Consider the following 14,448-nt stretch of genomic DNA (forward strand, 5'->3'; position numbering starts at 1 on the left):
TGTGTGTGTGTGTGTGTGTGTGTGTGTGTGTGTGTGTGTGTGTGTGTGTGTGTGTGTGTGTTGTATCTTTGTGTGTATGTTGTATCTCTGTGTATGTGTGTCTGTCTCTGGAGGTGAGGACAAGGCCAGGTAATACAAAGGCTGCCAGGGGTGACTAGGCTAGATATATTAAGTCATTTGGACCAGACAGAAAAACTGTCATCACATATGATACCAAATTAATAATTACAATTTTAAAAAGAGCAGATACACTCACCTTAATAGAATTATCCCGTAAGCCACTGATAATCTTTTCATCATCATACTGTAAACAGTAGACACCTTTACTATTTTCAGAGCGGCACTGAATTCTCTGCAAGTTATGTCTCCCACATCTCCAATTAGATTCTATAGTCTAGGAAAAAGAAATTAATCAATTTTTGATGTGTGAAAGAATTCAGTTTAGTTTCAGAATTTTATCCCATTTCCAAAAATATCATTCCATGGATCTCCAGGTTGCAGAAATAAACAACTCTATGAGCAAACTCATGCAAAGTTATTCTCTATTTTTTACCCAGCTAGATTTCTGATTTTCTAGCTGAGGAAAAATGGCCCTGAAAACTCAATACAATTAAAGAATCATCTTTTCAGCCATAGTATATATATAATATACTATATATTATATATATACTATATATATACTATATAAATATATATATATTATATAAATATATATATTTTTTTTAAATGAAGTACGTGTTTCTGATTGCCTAATAGGTAATAAAGTAGGACAAAAGACTCAAAATATATCCAACATTTATAGGAGTGCGTAGAACTACTTTATGTAGGTGGGGATAAGGTCGCTGCCTTTGAGGAAAATGCACCTTACTTGAGGAAACAGGATATGTGAAAGATAAGTAGTGATACCAGATAGCTAGTGATAAATGGAGTTTGTTCTACAGCTAATGGGAACTACAGGTTTTTGAGAAGGGTAGTGATAACTGTAAAACCATGTTTTAGAAAAATTATTCTGTACAGGATGATTTTTAAGGATCAAAGGGCATGTAAAATTGTTCTACTTACTAAGAAAACCTAAGTCTACTAGGTTGCTGAAAGGGTTACTTATGCTTTAGTAGTACTGGCTTAACTGTGCTTATTATTATTTGCTGAGGTAGGGGGTGAACTGTACAACAAGCAGAGGTCTCTTCCAACTGAGGCTCTATCACTGTCAGTAGAGGGAGATATCACAGAAAGCACTGAATTAGTGACTTTGTTGTTATCTTATGGTTGATCTGTAGGTACTCATATTTTACAAGCCATGGAGAAGACACTGAAACCAATCCCTACCCTTGAGAGAGGGCTCACCAGCAAGAAGCAGAGATAAAAGGATGGAATGCAGTAAGAGATCAGGATGAGGAAATTAAGCAAATTCCTATATTCTCCTGAGTCAAAGCATCAAAGAAGAAGTTCAGTAAAGTGATTTCCCAGAATACCCTATACACTCACATACAAATCTAAGCCTAAATGTACACCTAAAGCCAAGTAGAAATGATTTATATATTACTTACTGTTTGAGACTCTCCCCATCCCTGCTACCTTCCATTAGTGGAGAAAATTGAGGGCTGACCAGATAATTTCTATGTGGGTTGAAGTCATAAATAATTTTACAAACTAAAACCAGTACTTGGAGATGGTGGAGACAGGTGTGATAAATAATACATTTTAAGTCTGGCAGTCATAGCAGAAGGTTACTGCTTTCTAACCCAAGTGCCCTCTAAAGTTTTCCTAGTAATGTCCCTGAAGTTCCCAGCACCAAGAGAGCCTTGAGCCACTGATGATTATGGATGTGCAAGGTTGAGAGCTGCATCTTCTACGTGGTAAGGCAATCCTGGGAAGAGGGCAAAGTTTCACCATCTTTAAAGGCACAAATCCCCACAAGACCTCACAAACAATGAGATCAAGTTAAAAAAAAAAAAAAAGAATGGAGAAAAAATTTTAAACAGCTCAAAGCTGAACAAAAGGAAGACTGCCTTGCCTTTTTTTTTGTTTTTGTAAAAAGTGTGCTTTATAATAAATATGGAAGGATTAGATGGATCATTTCAAGAAGTTCCAAAATTGGGTTCCCTGGATCCTCCATCCTCCTCAGAGAATGGGTTGTTTTCTCTAAGAACTCCTCAAGGAAAAGTTCGGCTCCTCAAGGAAAGTGACACTACAGAAGGGAGCTTAGAAAGACTAACCTCCTAGAGCAGACAGCTAGTGACAGACATCACCTCCATGTAACTTTCAGTGACCATTAAGAAGCCTGTTCCCATGGTAATTACCATATTACCAGTTGTTTGAATTTTTCAGGATGACAGTATGAACCTGCAATATTACTGAAAGGATACTAATAAACATATTCTATTATCGACTAGTCCCATGATAGAGCCTAGAGCAATCAAGGAACTCACTTTTGGGTCCTCAAAGTCATGTGCTAGCAGGACAGAAAGGTTAGTTAGTATATAAAACCTGCAAATTATTAATCACTAATTCTCACTGGATGAACTAAATGCAAAGAAGCCAACAGTTTCAAAAGCTCTTGGACATCTACACTCTTCTCTATCCCGTGTGCCTTTTAGACCAGTGTTAGGACTGCAAAAGTATATTAGTGTCTAATCTAGATGACCTCTTCCTTCCTTGCTGGGACAATTGGCCAAAGAAATCAAGGCAAAATTGTCCGCACTAAGTGACCAGATATGTTACTGTCTGTGCTGATGTCAACTGCAGAGAATATAAGGGCATTTCCATACTAAGTATCTAAGCCAGAGGAGAATGAAATAACAGGTCATATATATGGGGGCACATTGTAATTCTGTGGACACCTGCCATTTTGCTTAGATATAATGTGGTGTGGCTACTGTGGGCGAATATTTCATGTTTTTGAGAACTTGTAAAATCCCCTTACCCTGTGCAAATTTTCAAAATACTGGGAAATAAGCCATGATACACAGAATATACAGCAGCATTTAAATTGGCAACAGAGTGAAAACAGATGTGTGAGTATGGAGAAATAACATTATTTTTAGAAGCCTAAATACAGCTGAGTGGGTGGGCAACTTTCAGCATTTTCTAACCAGGACAATGTTAATACCAAATTTGCAAACCACAAAAAAGCTCCCCACTTTCACCATATAAAATGTGGTTTACTGAAAGGTGCAAAGTGATGCACTAATATTTCACCTGTGGTCTATTTTAAAGACAAAAATTTCAAATGGTTAATTAATCTGGACAAAAAAAGGTGAGGAGCAAAGGCTAGAAGGAAGATAAAGGGGAGAAGATTGACTCTTGTGCTAAAAAAAGAAAAAGGGGGAAAAAATGAGGTTCAAGAGGTCATTAACTTGCATGGTTAAATTAAGAGTCAAAACTCCTCCCAGAATGCTCAAAAACTAGGGGTCCCAAGGGAGAAAATGGCTGCTACCTTTGGGGAAGGTCCTAAGCTCTTAGAAGAATTCATTGGGATTCAGAGGCCCTCAGAGTCCATCATGAGTGACAGAAAAATCTACCAGTGATAAGTAGAAATGTTAGAATGCAGAGAAGCTAAGAATTGGTGCTTGGTGTATATATTATTCAATTCCTCACATCTTTAGTTTGAAGTAATAGGATCATGGAATATCAGAGCTGGAAAAAGCCTTAGTGGTCATCTATTTGAACCCCATTCATTTCCCAAATGAATGAGAGTTGGCTATGACGGAACACACCAGACCTCCACTATATCCAAAGGTTAACTGGTTCCCACCGGGTTGATGGAGAGAAGGAATTCCAAACCTAAAATTTGTACTTTTCTGCTTTTTGGAAAGCCAGACCTGGGCCCTTTTCCTTCCACCCTCAACCAGAGAACCAAGGCTGGGAAATATGGGAGAATTTTTTAAAATTTACATAGCTGAAAAATCAATATAAAGCAAAAACACAACCAAAAGAAACAATACAAAACAGAATGAACAATTAACAGATGCCTGCAAGCTAAAATGTTTCTACCTTTTTAGAGTATTTTTTCTGTTTGAACTAAAATTTGGTAGGTGCATTTAAATCCAAACCTCTTATTTAACCAAGGTATCAAGGAAGTTAAAATTCATATGGTTTAGAAAAAGACAATATGACTTATAGGAAGAAAATAGACAACAGTCAACTCCCAGTCTTACTCTCTTATGTATTAACTGATTTTGAAAAAGAGCAAGTTACAACTCTTGGGAAAGTGGTTCTCAAAGGTTTTTGGTCCATGGAACACTTGGGTCTGTGTCTGTGTACACACACACACACAAAATCATTTATCCCAATGCCCCTTGTTTGAGCAAAACAGCCTAATAAAAATTAATAAGAACAACACTGACTTCATTGTAACACAAATAATGGGCATTATATGGGTAGGCTCATCTGAGAAACCAAAGCATAGAAATTATCACTAATTCTATAAGAGAACCACCCCAGAACCACCTGGAGTCACTTTGTGGACCACCAGTGGTTGTCCCCAGACTATACTTTAAGAACCACTGGGCTAGACCACCAAGCTGGTCTGGAGTTCTGCGCAAAGAGGAAGTCAGTCAAACTGGGCTCTACCCATAGCTCTGTCTCCTCTCACATCTTGATACTGTTTCCTCTGGTAACTTTAAAGTGTTATTTCAGCCTGTGGAAAGCTCATGCAGCTAGGAGCTTTAGCGCCAACGACATCTGTCAATCTTGCTTACATACAAAAATGGGTTGGGCCTAGGTTGTACATGGGGGGGGGGGGGGGGGGGAGATAGCAATCAAATCTCCACACTATTCTAAAGATTTTCCAGCAGTGATTGGCTTTGACTACTCTTATCATAACAAATATGGTGATAAAAAATGTCAAATAAAATCTGAACAATCCTCCTAAAGCCTGCTCTTAAGGAAGTAGCATTCTAAAAGGGCAGGAAAATTATTTCTAATAATGAAAATGGTTGTCAAGTGCCACAAAGGGGGAGGGAGGTGGGAAAGGGGGACCTGCTGAATCAACCAAAGATGCAAAGTTAGCGTCCATTTCTTGGCTAATAATACTGTTGGTGCTTCTTTCCTAGCTTTGACCCTGGAATCAGATTAATTAATCCTTAAACTTTATTACTGGCATCGTAAAGGCTTAGAAACATTTAACCCCCCATTTAAAGGTTACTTTATATTTGATCACTAGAGTGGCAAAATATTCAAGATGAGGATTTTCATCTTAAATAATTTGATTCCAGGCACACTCATATTTACCGTAACGGAATGATTCCATTAGTTCACATCTGCCTTAAAAACCTCAAAAACACATGTTACTCCATTAATGAATTTTGGCCCAATAACTTTTATGTCCATCACCTGGGGGAGAGGATTACTTCACATTTGGGAAACTGAGCATAACTTTATGGGTGATACTGCATCGCCTGACTAAGACCAAGTTTTTCTGCCAGGGAGGAAATGCTGAAAGAAACCCTGACCTGCCAAGAACACATGTGAACGAGTTAATGAGAAAAGGCTGTACACTTTTTTTTTCCCAGTTCAAGGAAACGAGCTAAATAATAAAAACCTACCTAATTAGAACACATGAGCAATATCAAACGTCTTCAATGTTTCATGTCAAGTTTACAGAGTCTTACCACTTTGGGTAAATTATGCTCAAATAACTGAAAGGTCTATGTGTTATGGGCACTCTTTAAAACCCACTTTCCAATAGCTTGGAATCACATTTGAATCATTTCCATGAAAAAAAAAAAAAAAAGAGAGAGAGAAATTTAAAGAAGCTGTGACTTATTTCTCTGGCTCATGAAAAACCACTCCATTACATGAATGGCTTGGAAATTTAAAATTATGTTCTTACCTAGAAAAGGCACACCCGGGAAAATCTGATTTTGTGGAACATTACCAAATGTTAAGAAACAGTGGATTCTGTAAAGCTTGTCACAGCTTAGAAATCACTTTTACATTACAGAAATGCTAAATTCTTTTTTTACAAAAGGGATGCCACTCTGAGGAATGATGGTATGCCACCCTATATATGTTTGACACATTTTATTGACATGCTTGAATACACTTGCTGCTGCCTTCATAATTGTAACAGCATATACACAATTAAAGAATACAATGAACCCATTTGAAAACAGAATACTAATAACCCAGAAAGCAGAAAAAAAAATCATAGAATTACCTCTATATCCTGGATAATCTTTGGGTACAGTGACCTATAAAATGAATTGGGAGGGCCATCTGTGGGTCTGTTTTTAAACAGGTACTGATCCCTAGCAAACAAACAAAACAGATATTACATTTTTTTTGCACACAGATAAAATTTATTGTTTTATCTATATTAATATTAGTATTATCATAAAAAGTTAATATACTATTTTAACAATTCCAAAGCAAAATTTTTAAAAACACAAATGAAACTTGGAAAGTAATTTGTATTTTTACACACAAAATCCTCTGAAAAAACTCTTCCTTTTTTCCAAGTGTAGCTATTCTATGAATACATCGATCAAGCCTTCTGTCCTAATTACCTTTTTGAATCAGAGACTATAAAAAGAGCCGTGTAGTTCAGAGTACCTGGCTGCTAAGTTAATGATATTACTTCAGGCCAGAGAAATGTGGAAATTACCCAACCAAACTCTGGCTTTTTGTGCTTAACTGGGCAAAGGATTTGAAATCCACTGATAAACCCAAAGCCTCATACAAAGAAATAATTTCTTCCTCCACACCTGTTCCCACACTTCTCCTTTCCCTTCTGTCCCAATTCTGAACCACAGCCAATAAGGTACAAAATGTAGTGACCGAGCTTCTGCTTTTTTTTGCCCTCTCAGGAAAGGAAAAGGTGCTATGGAATTCTCTGCAAAACATAACATGTAGTGTTAATAAAGAGGTAAACAACTGAGAGTTAGCGCTTTCATTCAAAGGATAATAAATATTAAGACTAAATGAAAGGCAAATGAATTTTAAGAGTTAAAAATTATAGCCCTAACTCAGCTACGACTTTTGCTAATTCACAATTTCACTTTCCTTAAACATGTCATACGATTTTACAGATATTTTCTTGGAGAGTACGATGTAGGCAATGCTTGCTGAGGACCCAAATGAAATAGCTCTTGCTGCAGAAAAACTTACCATGCTCTTCTTTCTGAAAGTCCCTTCCAGAGTGGATCAGTCCGTACCATCCTTTCAATCAATTTTTTCCAAAGCATTCCTTCAGAGATCACACGCTGCCATTCTTTACACACCAGTTCTGCTGCACACAGAGATCTAGCATCCAGGTAAGAAAGGATGTTTTCTGCTATGTGATCTAAGCCTTGCTCTACAGAAATAAAGAAAGTAGATGAGAAAACAGAAGGAAGAGGCATAAATGTGTCAGTTTGGTTTGGTTTTGGTAAGGATGACTAAAAACTTGGGAGCATTAGTTGCATGTTCTCATAGCTAAAAAGAATAAATAAATAAATCTGGTTCAAATTTACAATGGAGAAATAACACCAGAAGCCCATTAATGGAGGGGCGGGGGCGGGGAGAGAAGGAATGGAGAAGGGAAACCTTTCGTACTTGAATATGAAGTAATGGTTATTGCTACAAGGGTGAGTATAAGACTGTAGGTCAGCTGTGATCACAACTTACCAAATTTCAAATTTTTTTCTTAAATGCTTAACATTTCAAGAAAATTTATTAACCTTTAAGATGTGATCTTTACCCTCAAGGAGTTTAAATCTAATTGGAGTGATAAGGCATAGCAAAGGAAAAGGTAAAAAAAATAATAATAATCCAAGAGTTATAAAGTTGGAGCTGGACAATGCCAATTTGTACTTACTGTTGTATTGTTCTGTCAAGGTTTTCTCTAGTTCTTTCATAAGGATGGGGGGGGGGGGGGTTGCATTGAGGCTAGAATGGCCTTTCCTAGTGCCTAAGACAGTCTTTAGTATCAAGTGCTTTCCTAAAGAGCAGAATGTGTTTGACTATGCCCATCATTCACTTCCTTCACCACTGTGAGCATGTTACTATGGCAGTCACTTCTCTCAAGGGTCCTGCCATTTCCAATCACTAATTCTTTCCTTAATGGTAAGAGCCAAGTCCAAGCAGAATTTCTCCTGTACTCACCTTTGCTGTACCTTTAGGACTTCCCAGTTTTCCCATCTGCCCTGCAGCTAAATAAATCTCTTGTTCTGTTGTCTCTCCCATTTAGAGAGTGAGCTTCCAGAGAACAGAAGCTTTCTAGCTTTTACTATTTTTATCCTCTGAGCTTAGCACATAATTGCTTAATAAATGCTCGTTCATTCATTCATTCATTCATTCATTCATTCATTCATACCTAAGGAGCAACAAAACTGTAAGGAAAGCTAGCCAAGATGCCTGGCATTGAATCCCTCAATGCTATTCTACCTCGCCTCAGAGCCAGTTCTTAAATTTAGATGAGTAAAAACACTGCCTAAAACCTCTCTCTCACTCTCTCACTTAGGTGTGCTCTTATTTTCTCTCTCATGCTTATCATTGAGACAAAATCAAAACTGAAGATGGAAAAAAGGATGCCTTAACACACAATATTTTCTCCTTTCCCCACTTGAGGTTTTTTCCACATTTCCCACAATGAGTTTTTTCTCTAAGTGATACCCTTCCATTAGATTTTTTTGCCCCTTTAGATCTCAGTGATTTCTAGAAGATCATATTTATCTTTTGGGAAATAGTATTTATCTTGCATTGAAACTTCAAACTCACTTTGGTAAGAATACTCTGTGTATATATTCTAAATATATATATACATATATATATTTTTTTTGCAGGGCAGTGAGGGTTAAGTGACTTGCCCAGGGTCATACAGCTAGTAGTGTCAAGTGTCTGAGGGCAGATTTGAACTCAGGTACTCCTGAATCCAGGGCCGGTGCTTTATCCACTGTGCCACCTAGTTGCCCCCATAAATACATTCTTTAAGTACTGTTTCTGAGCATTATTTTCTCTTGAAGATGACTGGACTTCTCTTCCACTATGATATATTTCCTACATCATGCATACTTTTATGGCTTTATATCTGTACATCTTCTCCCTCAAATTTCATTTTAAAGCCATCTTGAACAGGCCTGTGATTCTTCAAACATGTTTTCTCCAGATTTTGTCCCTTTCCCAGGAAGCCCATTGTTCTACATCTGAAAGCTAATGGTTCAGAAAACAAAAACCATCCTTTCACACCATTCATGCTGCCAGCTGTCCAGTCCTCAGATATGCCCATTTATTAAGTACCTACTATGTACCAGGCACTGTGCTAGGCAGTCAAATGGGGGAGGTTAACATGCAAATAAAAAAACAGAGGGAAGGCACTAGAATGAAAAGGATCCAGAAAGGCTTCCATTGGGATTTTAGACTAGCCCACAGAACAATAAGACTACTTGACAGGTACTATTACAAAGTAGAAGAAATCCTGTTATTCCTTTTCTTCTATATTATGGTGGGCATTGACTTTCTCTCTTCTTCCTCCTCAACCATTTGCAATCTGGATTTCAATCTGGTCATTCAACTGAAATTGCTCTCTCCAAAATTAGAGATCTCTTAGCTGCAAATATTCATTTCTTTTCTTGGTCTTCATTCTTCCTGACCTTTCTTTTGCATTTGATACTGTTGACCAGCAAGTAGGTATAGCTTCATCATTTGTATTTGCATCCCCACTGCTTAGTACAGTACCTGCTGATGAATACTGTAAGCAAACCCATGATTATTGTAGACAATTTCTAGTCTAAGTGGGGGGAGGGCAAGAGTGTCAAGGCCACTCTCCCTCCCCCCCCCCTCCCCAAAAGAGACCATATTTTGGAAAATACACGAATCAGGTACTGATTCAATTGATGGCATTTGGAAATAGTAAGCCTACAAATATAAGGGAATTAGTGACATTTTTCCTGCCAGATCTGGTTTGGGGTTTTTCTAAGCTTTCATAAACTACATTTAATTTGCAGACACCTAATGCCTATAGACTCCCCCAAAGTTTTTTTTTTTAATGCACAAGACATACAGTAACTTTATGAAGCTGTACCATGAAACACACTGCATAAGACCCTGTGTTTAATGTGATAAGAAAACAAAATCAGTGCTTGCCTTTCTCTGTTCAGCTCCAATAGTTTACTCATCCTACCTGCATTTGAGGGTAACATGGTAGGTGGATAGATGGGAAGAAACTGTGGGGAAATGGCTAAAATGTGTCCCATCTGAAGGGTTGTATATAGCAGACTCCCTGAGTCAAAAGGGTGACTTCCCATACTAGGTCATGTCACAGAGAACTCAGCAGAAATTCCTGGGTGAGAAAAGATAATACTAGCAATAATAGTGGCAACCTCCTTGAGAGCAAGGAGTCAAATGAACAGGTAGTGCTGCTTTTTATTGCCTTCTTGGAGTGGAGTACTTGTATCCTCTCATTGGTGAATACAATATTTATCATCTTTGGGGTAGGGCAGACATCACCCAGTCCCAAAGGACAATAGCTAGAAGCCACCTTGGGAAACCTTCAAGGCCATTGAGAGATCCACAGCCATTGTGTTCTCTTGGATTTGTTCTGTCTTGTGGAGTGGGGTTGTGCCCCAGGTGGGCAGTGCCCAATTTGCCTGTAATAAAAACCCTTTGAGGTGCTAAAATTAAGCACTTTCCTAAGTAACAACATCTGGTACTCATTACTGTGTCATTCTTTTTTCTCCCCCCCAAGGCAACAAGATGACAGCATCGTGGCCTGGGAAAATGAAGCAGTAATACTATGTAAGATGCTGAAGAAGTGCTGCTGTTGTTGATTACTGGCACCAGATGAAAGTTTGGAAGAATTTCAATAATAAATTAAAACAATTAAAATGCATAGATTTCAAAGCTTAATATGTAAATAACACTGTGTCAAAATGAAACTCAAAGGGGTAGTGTCAGCTCAATGCCCTTGACTAAAGCTAGGTATAAAGCAGCTGCTTAGATCATACAATTACCAAAAAATTTATTATTTTAGAAACACATTTCAAAGAATTTTTGGTGGAGTGCTGCACTGCAGAAAGCAGCTTCAAAGACACCCTGCCCTCCCTGCCCCATATCCCCCCACCACCCAGCCCCTTTGCAGACATTTTAAAAGGCATCTTGCTGCAAAAACTCAAAATTGGGAACACTCTAAATGTAAACGTGTTCAAATAGCAACATTCTATTGTTAGATCCATCTCAACCTGGAATAAATTAACCCAAGAATTAAGGCAAAGGCATAAAGTTACTTGTGCCAAAAACCCCACCATTTCTTTCTATCAAATAACAAGTACAAACGGTTGAGAATCATCATCAAAAACACACCAACATACCGCTCTGAAGCTGCAATAAATCAGTATGGAAAATACTAGGCAAGCAATTACAAACAGCCTAGCAATAAATCTCATTACCTTGGGAGAACCAGGTGTTTCTTTCCTCCACTAACTGGCCCTGGACCCTACCCCCTCCCAGTGTTCTGACTCTTCCCTATCTCCCACTCCCCTTGCTCCATCCTGTCTTAAGCAGAGTCCTGACATCTGCTTTATATCCCTCCTCTGGGTTCAGGCAGATGGACAAGACAGTGGTTAGGAAGGTCAGTAATTTTAAGATCCAAACTTTGCTGATATACACAAATTGACTAATTTGTGTGCAAAACCTTATCACCTCTATTTAAAGTATAATCTGCCTCTATTTAGAAGGGCATACATTTTTCTTTTAACAACAGTTCTTGCTAACCACAAACTTAGCCTGCAGAAATTGACATTGCAGACTAAACATTTACCATGATTTTAAGAAAAGTATACCATAATTATCACTTTTCTACCAAACCAAAAGGGAGCCAGAGACCACAAACATTTTCCATTTTCCTTGTACTGACAGGTATGATATTCAGACTGAGCATTAACAAACCAAAGCTATGAAGATCATTTATATAAAATTAATAGTTTTCACAATAAAAAGTCTAGGTTTCATATCCATTTCAATAAACTTTAAATTCAAGTCTGAAGATCATCAAGTAAAATCTACAAATCACAGTGGGATAAAGATTAGCAAATCCCCCAATACAATGTTAAACACAAATATGAACATACACATGGACATATTTTCCCCCCTAATATTTTTTAAGGCATGGTCTTGTACCAAGGCCAAAACTGTACTAAAGAAATAATGCCAGTTTTAATCCAAGTCTACTAGACACTAACAAGATCAACTTGGCCAGCTTGTCCTCCCCAATTAAATACATATGTGCTCTATATATTGATGTACATATACACACACATATCTTCAGATCAAATCCTATTAAAACAAATACTATGACAACAAAAACATCTGCATAATGAAAAGATTTCCAATCCTTATCCAAAGACCCATTTATTTCCAATATTCAATACCACAAAATTCCAATTCAACAAAAGAATTTGAAGTTATAATGGAACTTGACCTGTGTGCAATGACATTTATTCTATCTGTATACATAATCACAAGTTCATCAGTTCTGTGTCTCTCTTAGATAGGGACACTCCCTGGGAGAAGGGACCTTCACAAACTAGGCTAACCCCAATACTGCCACCTCGTGGAGGCTTTAATAAATGCAATGTTACTCAGCTGACACCCTGAAAAGATTTTAACCAAAATCTGGAAAAGCAAAACAATATAGCTTTGCCCAATACAGAAAGAGGCACAACCTTGAATAACAGCAGGCCCTTCTGGCATTAAAGTACAGACATCAAATTCAACCAAACTCTACTAAACAAACTCTACCTTCCACTTATAATAGAAAGTAGGGGGAATGGGAAAGGAGAAAGGGGGAGAGGGTTACAATTTGCTTTTCTAGAGAAGGTAGCATTGCATTTTAACAAAAAGAGCAGAGAATATTTTGACTCCAAGCACTTCAGCTGCTTAAACACCTTATACTGAAATCTGTTAGAAGCATAAAGAGTTTGGAAATTCAAAGCCAGCATGCTATGAGAACAAGCCAGAGTTAGGGCCTGCAGGCCTTAGGAGTTAGTGGTCCCAAAAGCCTATTGAAGAGAGCCTGGTTCTAGCACTTGTGCTAAGTCCCATGGGGTGTAGAGTCCAGAGATCCAAGTGACCCACCAGGAGCTCAGATGATCCATACTTCCAGGTGCACTCTAAATAATACCATTGCAACGCTGGCATGGAAGCAAGGGGCTAGCTGTAATAACACTGTCTTTGCCACAGATACTAGTTGCTATACTCCCCCAACTTTGGGATGGAAGCTACAGGACTATTTTATGCACGGAAGACTAGGATCACTGTCCTAAATCCCTCAGGCCTGTAACATTCTTATTTCAAGAGACCCAAGATGCTCAAGAAACTGATCCACTTAGCTGCTGCCAAACTTTAATCAAAGAGAACTCAATAAAACAAAGGTGCTAGGAGCCAGTGCACACAAATTCACTGGAGCCATTATCAACGATGTTCTTGAACATGGGAAAAGCACTCAGAACTTTGGGATCATTTTGAGAAGTCCAAACAAGTAACTGAGGAAAACACTAAACACAACTTTTAAGCCCAAATTCTGATGTAGTTCATCTGGAGACATCAAGACTTGTGTGTGTATGGGGCTTGTTTTCATTGGTGTGAAAAATATCTCCCAATGCATATTTGCAATCTGCCAAGTACACTGATCTGTACACAGAACTGCCTGGGATGTAGTGAGATTAAATAACTTGCTCATCATTAAGCTATTTCAAGGGCAGGGCAGCTAGGTGGGGCAAGAGGCCTGGAGCCAGGAAGACTCATCTTCTTCCTGAGTTCAAATCTAGCCTCATACACTTACTAGCTATGGGATACTGGGCAAGTCACTTAACCCTGTTTGCTTCAGTTTCCTCATCTGTAAAATGAGGTGGAGAAGGAAATGGCAAATCTTTCCAATATCTTTGACAAGAAAACCCCAAATAGGGTCACCAAAAGTCAGACACAAGAACAACAAATAATTACTAATGTTTCAGAGACAGGAATACTGGCATCCCAATATTATACAGTTCATACGGTTAAACATACATTAATCACAGATAAATCTACCTAAAACACACTATGTATTATGCTTGAGTTAACCTTCTCTACTTTCTCACCTATTAAAATATAAATGCAAACAGCATTAAAACAACTGGAAGTTTTTAACACTGTGTTTAAAACACAGAACTCCACCACTTGTTTCTTCAAGAGGAATATATTTACCTGGTAAAGCAGTGATGAAGTCCCGCTGCAACATGGGCTTCAGGTAAGAGTTAATATGTCCATGCTGATAATGACACATTCGTGAAATCAGATGTTCCACAAATTCAACCTGATCTGATTCAGACCACTGGTCAAAATACTTAATACACAAGTCCTTTTCTTTTTGGTAATTTCCTTCAGACGGTCGTTTCCTGGAGACTATCACAGACGATGTTCCATTACTTATCTAGTTTAGAAAAAATAAAAATCATGATGAGTAAATTGGTGGTTAAGTTTAAAACAACTTTT

The 14,448-nt window shown here is 38.0% G+C and overlaps 1 protein-coding gene across 9 annotated transcripts in view; it reads right to left on the reverse strand.

Annotated features, from left to right (window-relative positions):
- FBXW11 (F-box and WD repeat domain containing 11) overlaps positions 1–14,448 on the reverse strand; it is a 97,216-nt gene that overhangs the window by 14,800 nt on the left and 67,968 nt on the right. For all 9 annotated transcript variants that reach the window (XR_006354882.1, XM_043985692.1, XM_043985693.1 and 6 more), the window contains 4 exons: positions 14,161–14,386; positions 7,111–7,297; positions 6,161–6,251; positions 257–394 (listed from right to left, as the gene is read on the reverse strand). Coding sequence is in view for 8 of the 9 variants with exons in the window: in XM_043985692.1 (XP_043841627.1) it covers positions 257–394; positions 6,161–6,251; positions 7,111–7,297; positions 14,161–14,386 (642 nt within the window). In the remaining variant the exon portion in view is untranslated. The remainder of the gene's footprint in view (positions 1–256; positions 395–6,160; positions 6,252–7,110; positions 7,298–14,160; positions 14,387–14,448) is intronic.

This window comes from Dromiciops gliroides, chromosome 2 (genome assembly GCF_019393635.1).
Source record: "Dromiciops gliroides isolate mDroGli1 chromosome 2, mDroGli1.pri, whole genome shotgun sequence".
NCBI classification, from domain to species: Eukaryota; Metazoa; Chordata; class Mammalia; order Microbiotheria; family Microbiotheriidae; genus Dromiciops; species Dromiciops gliroides.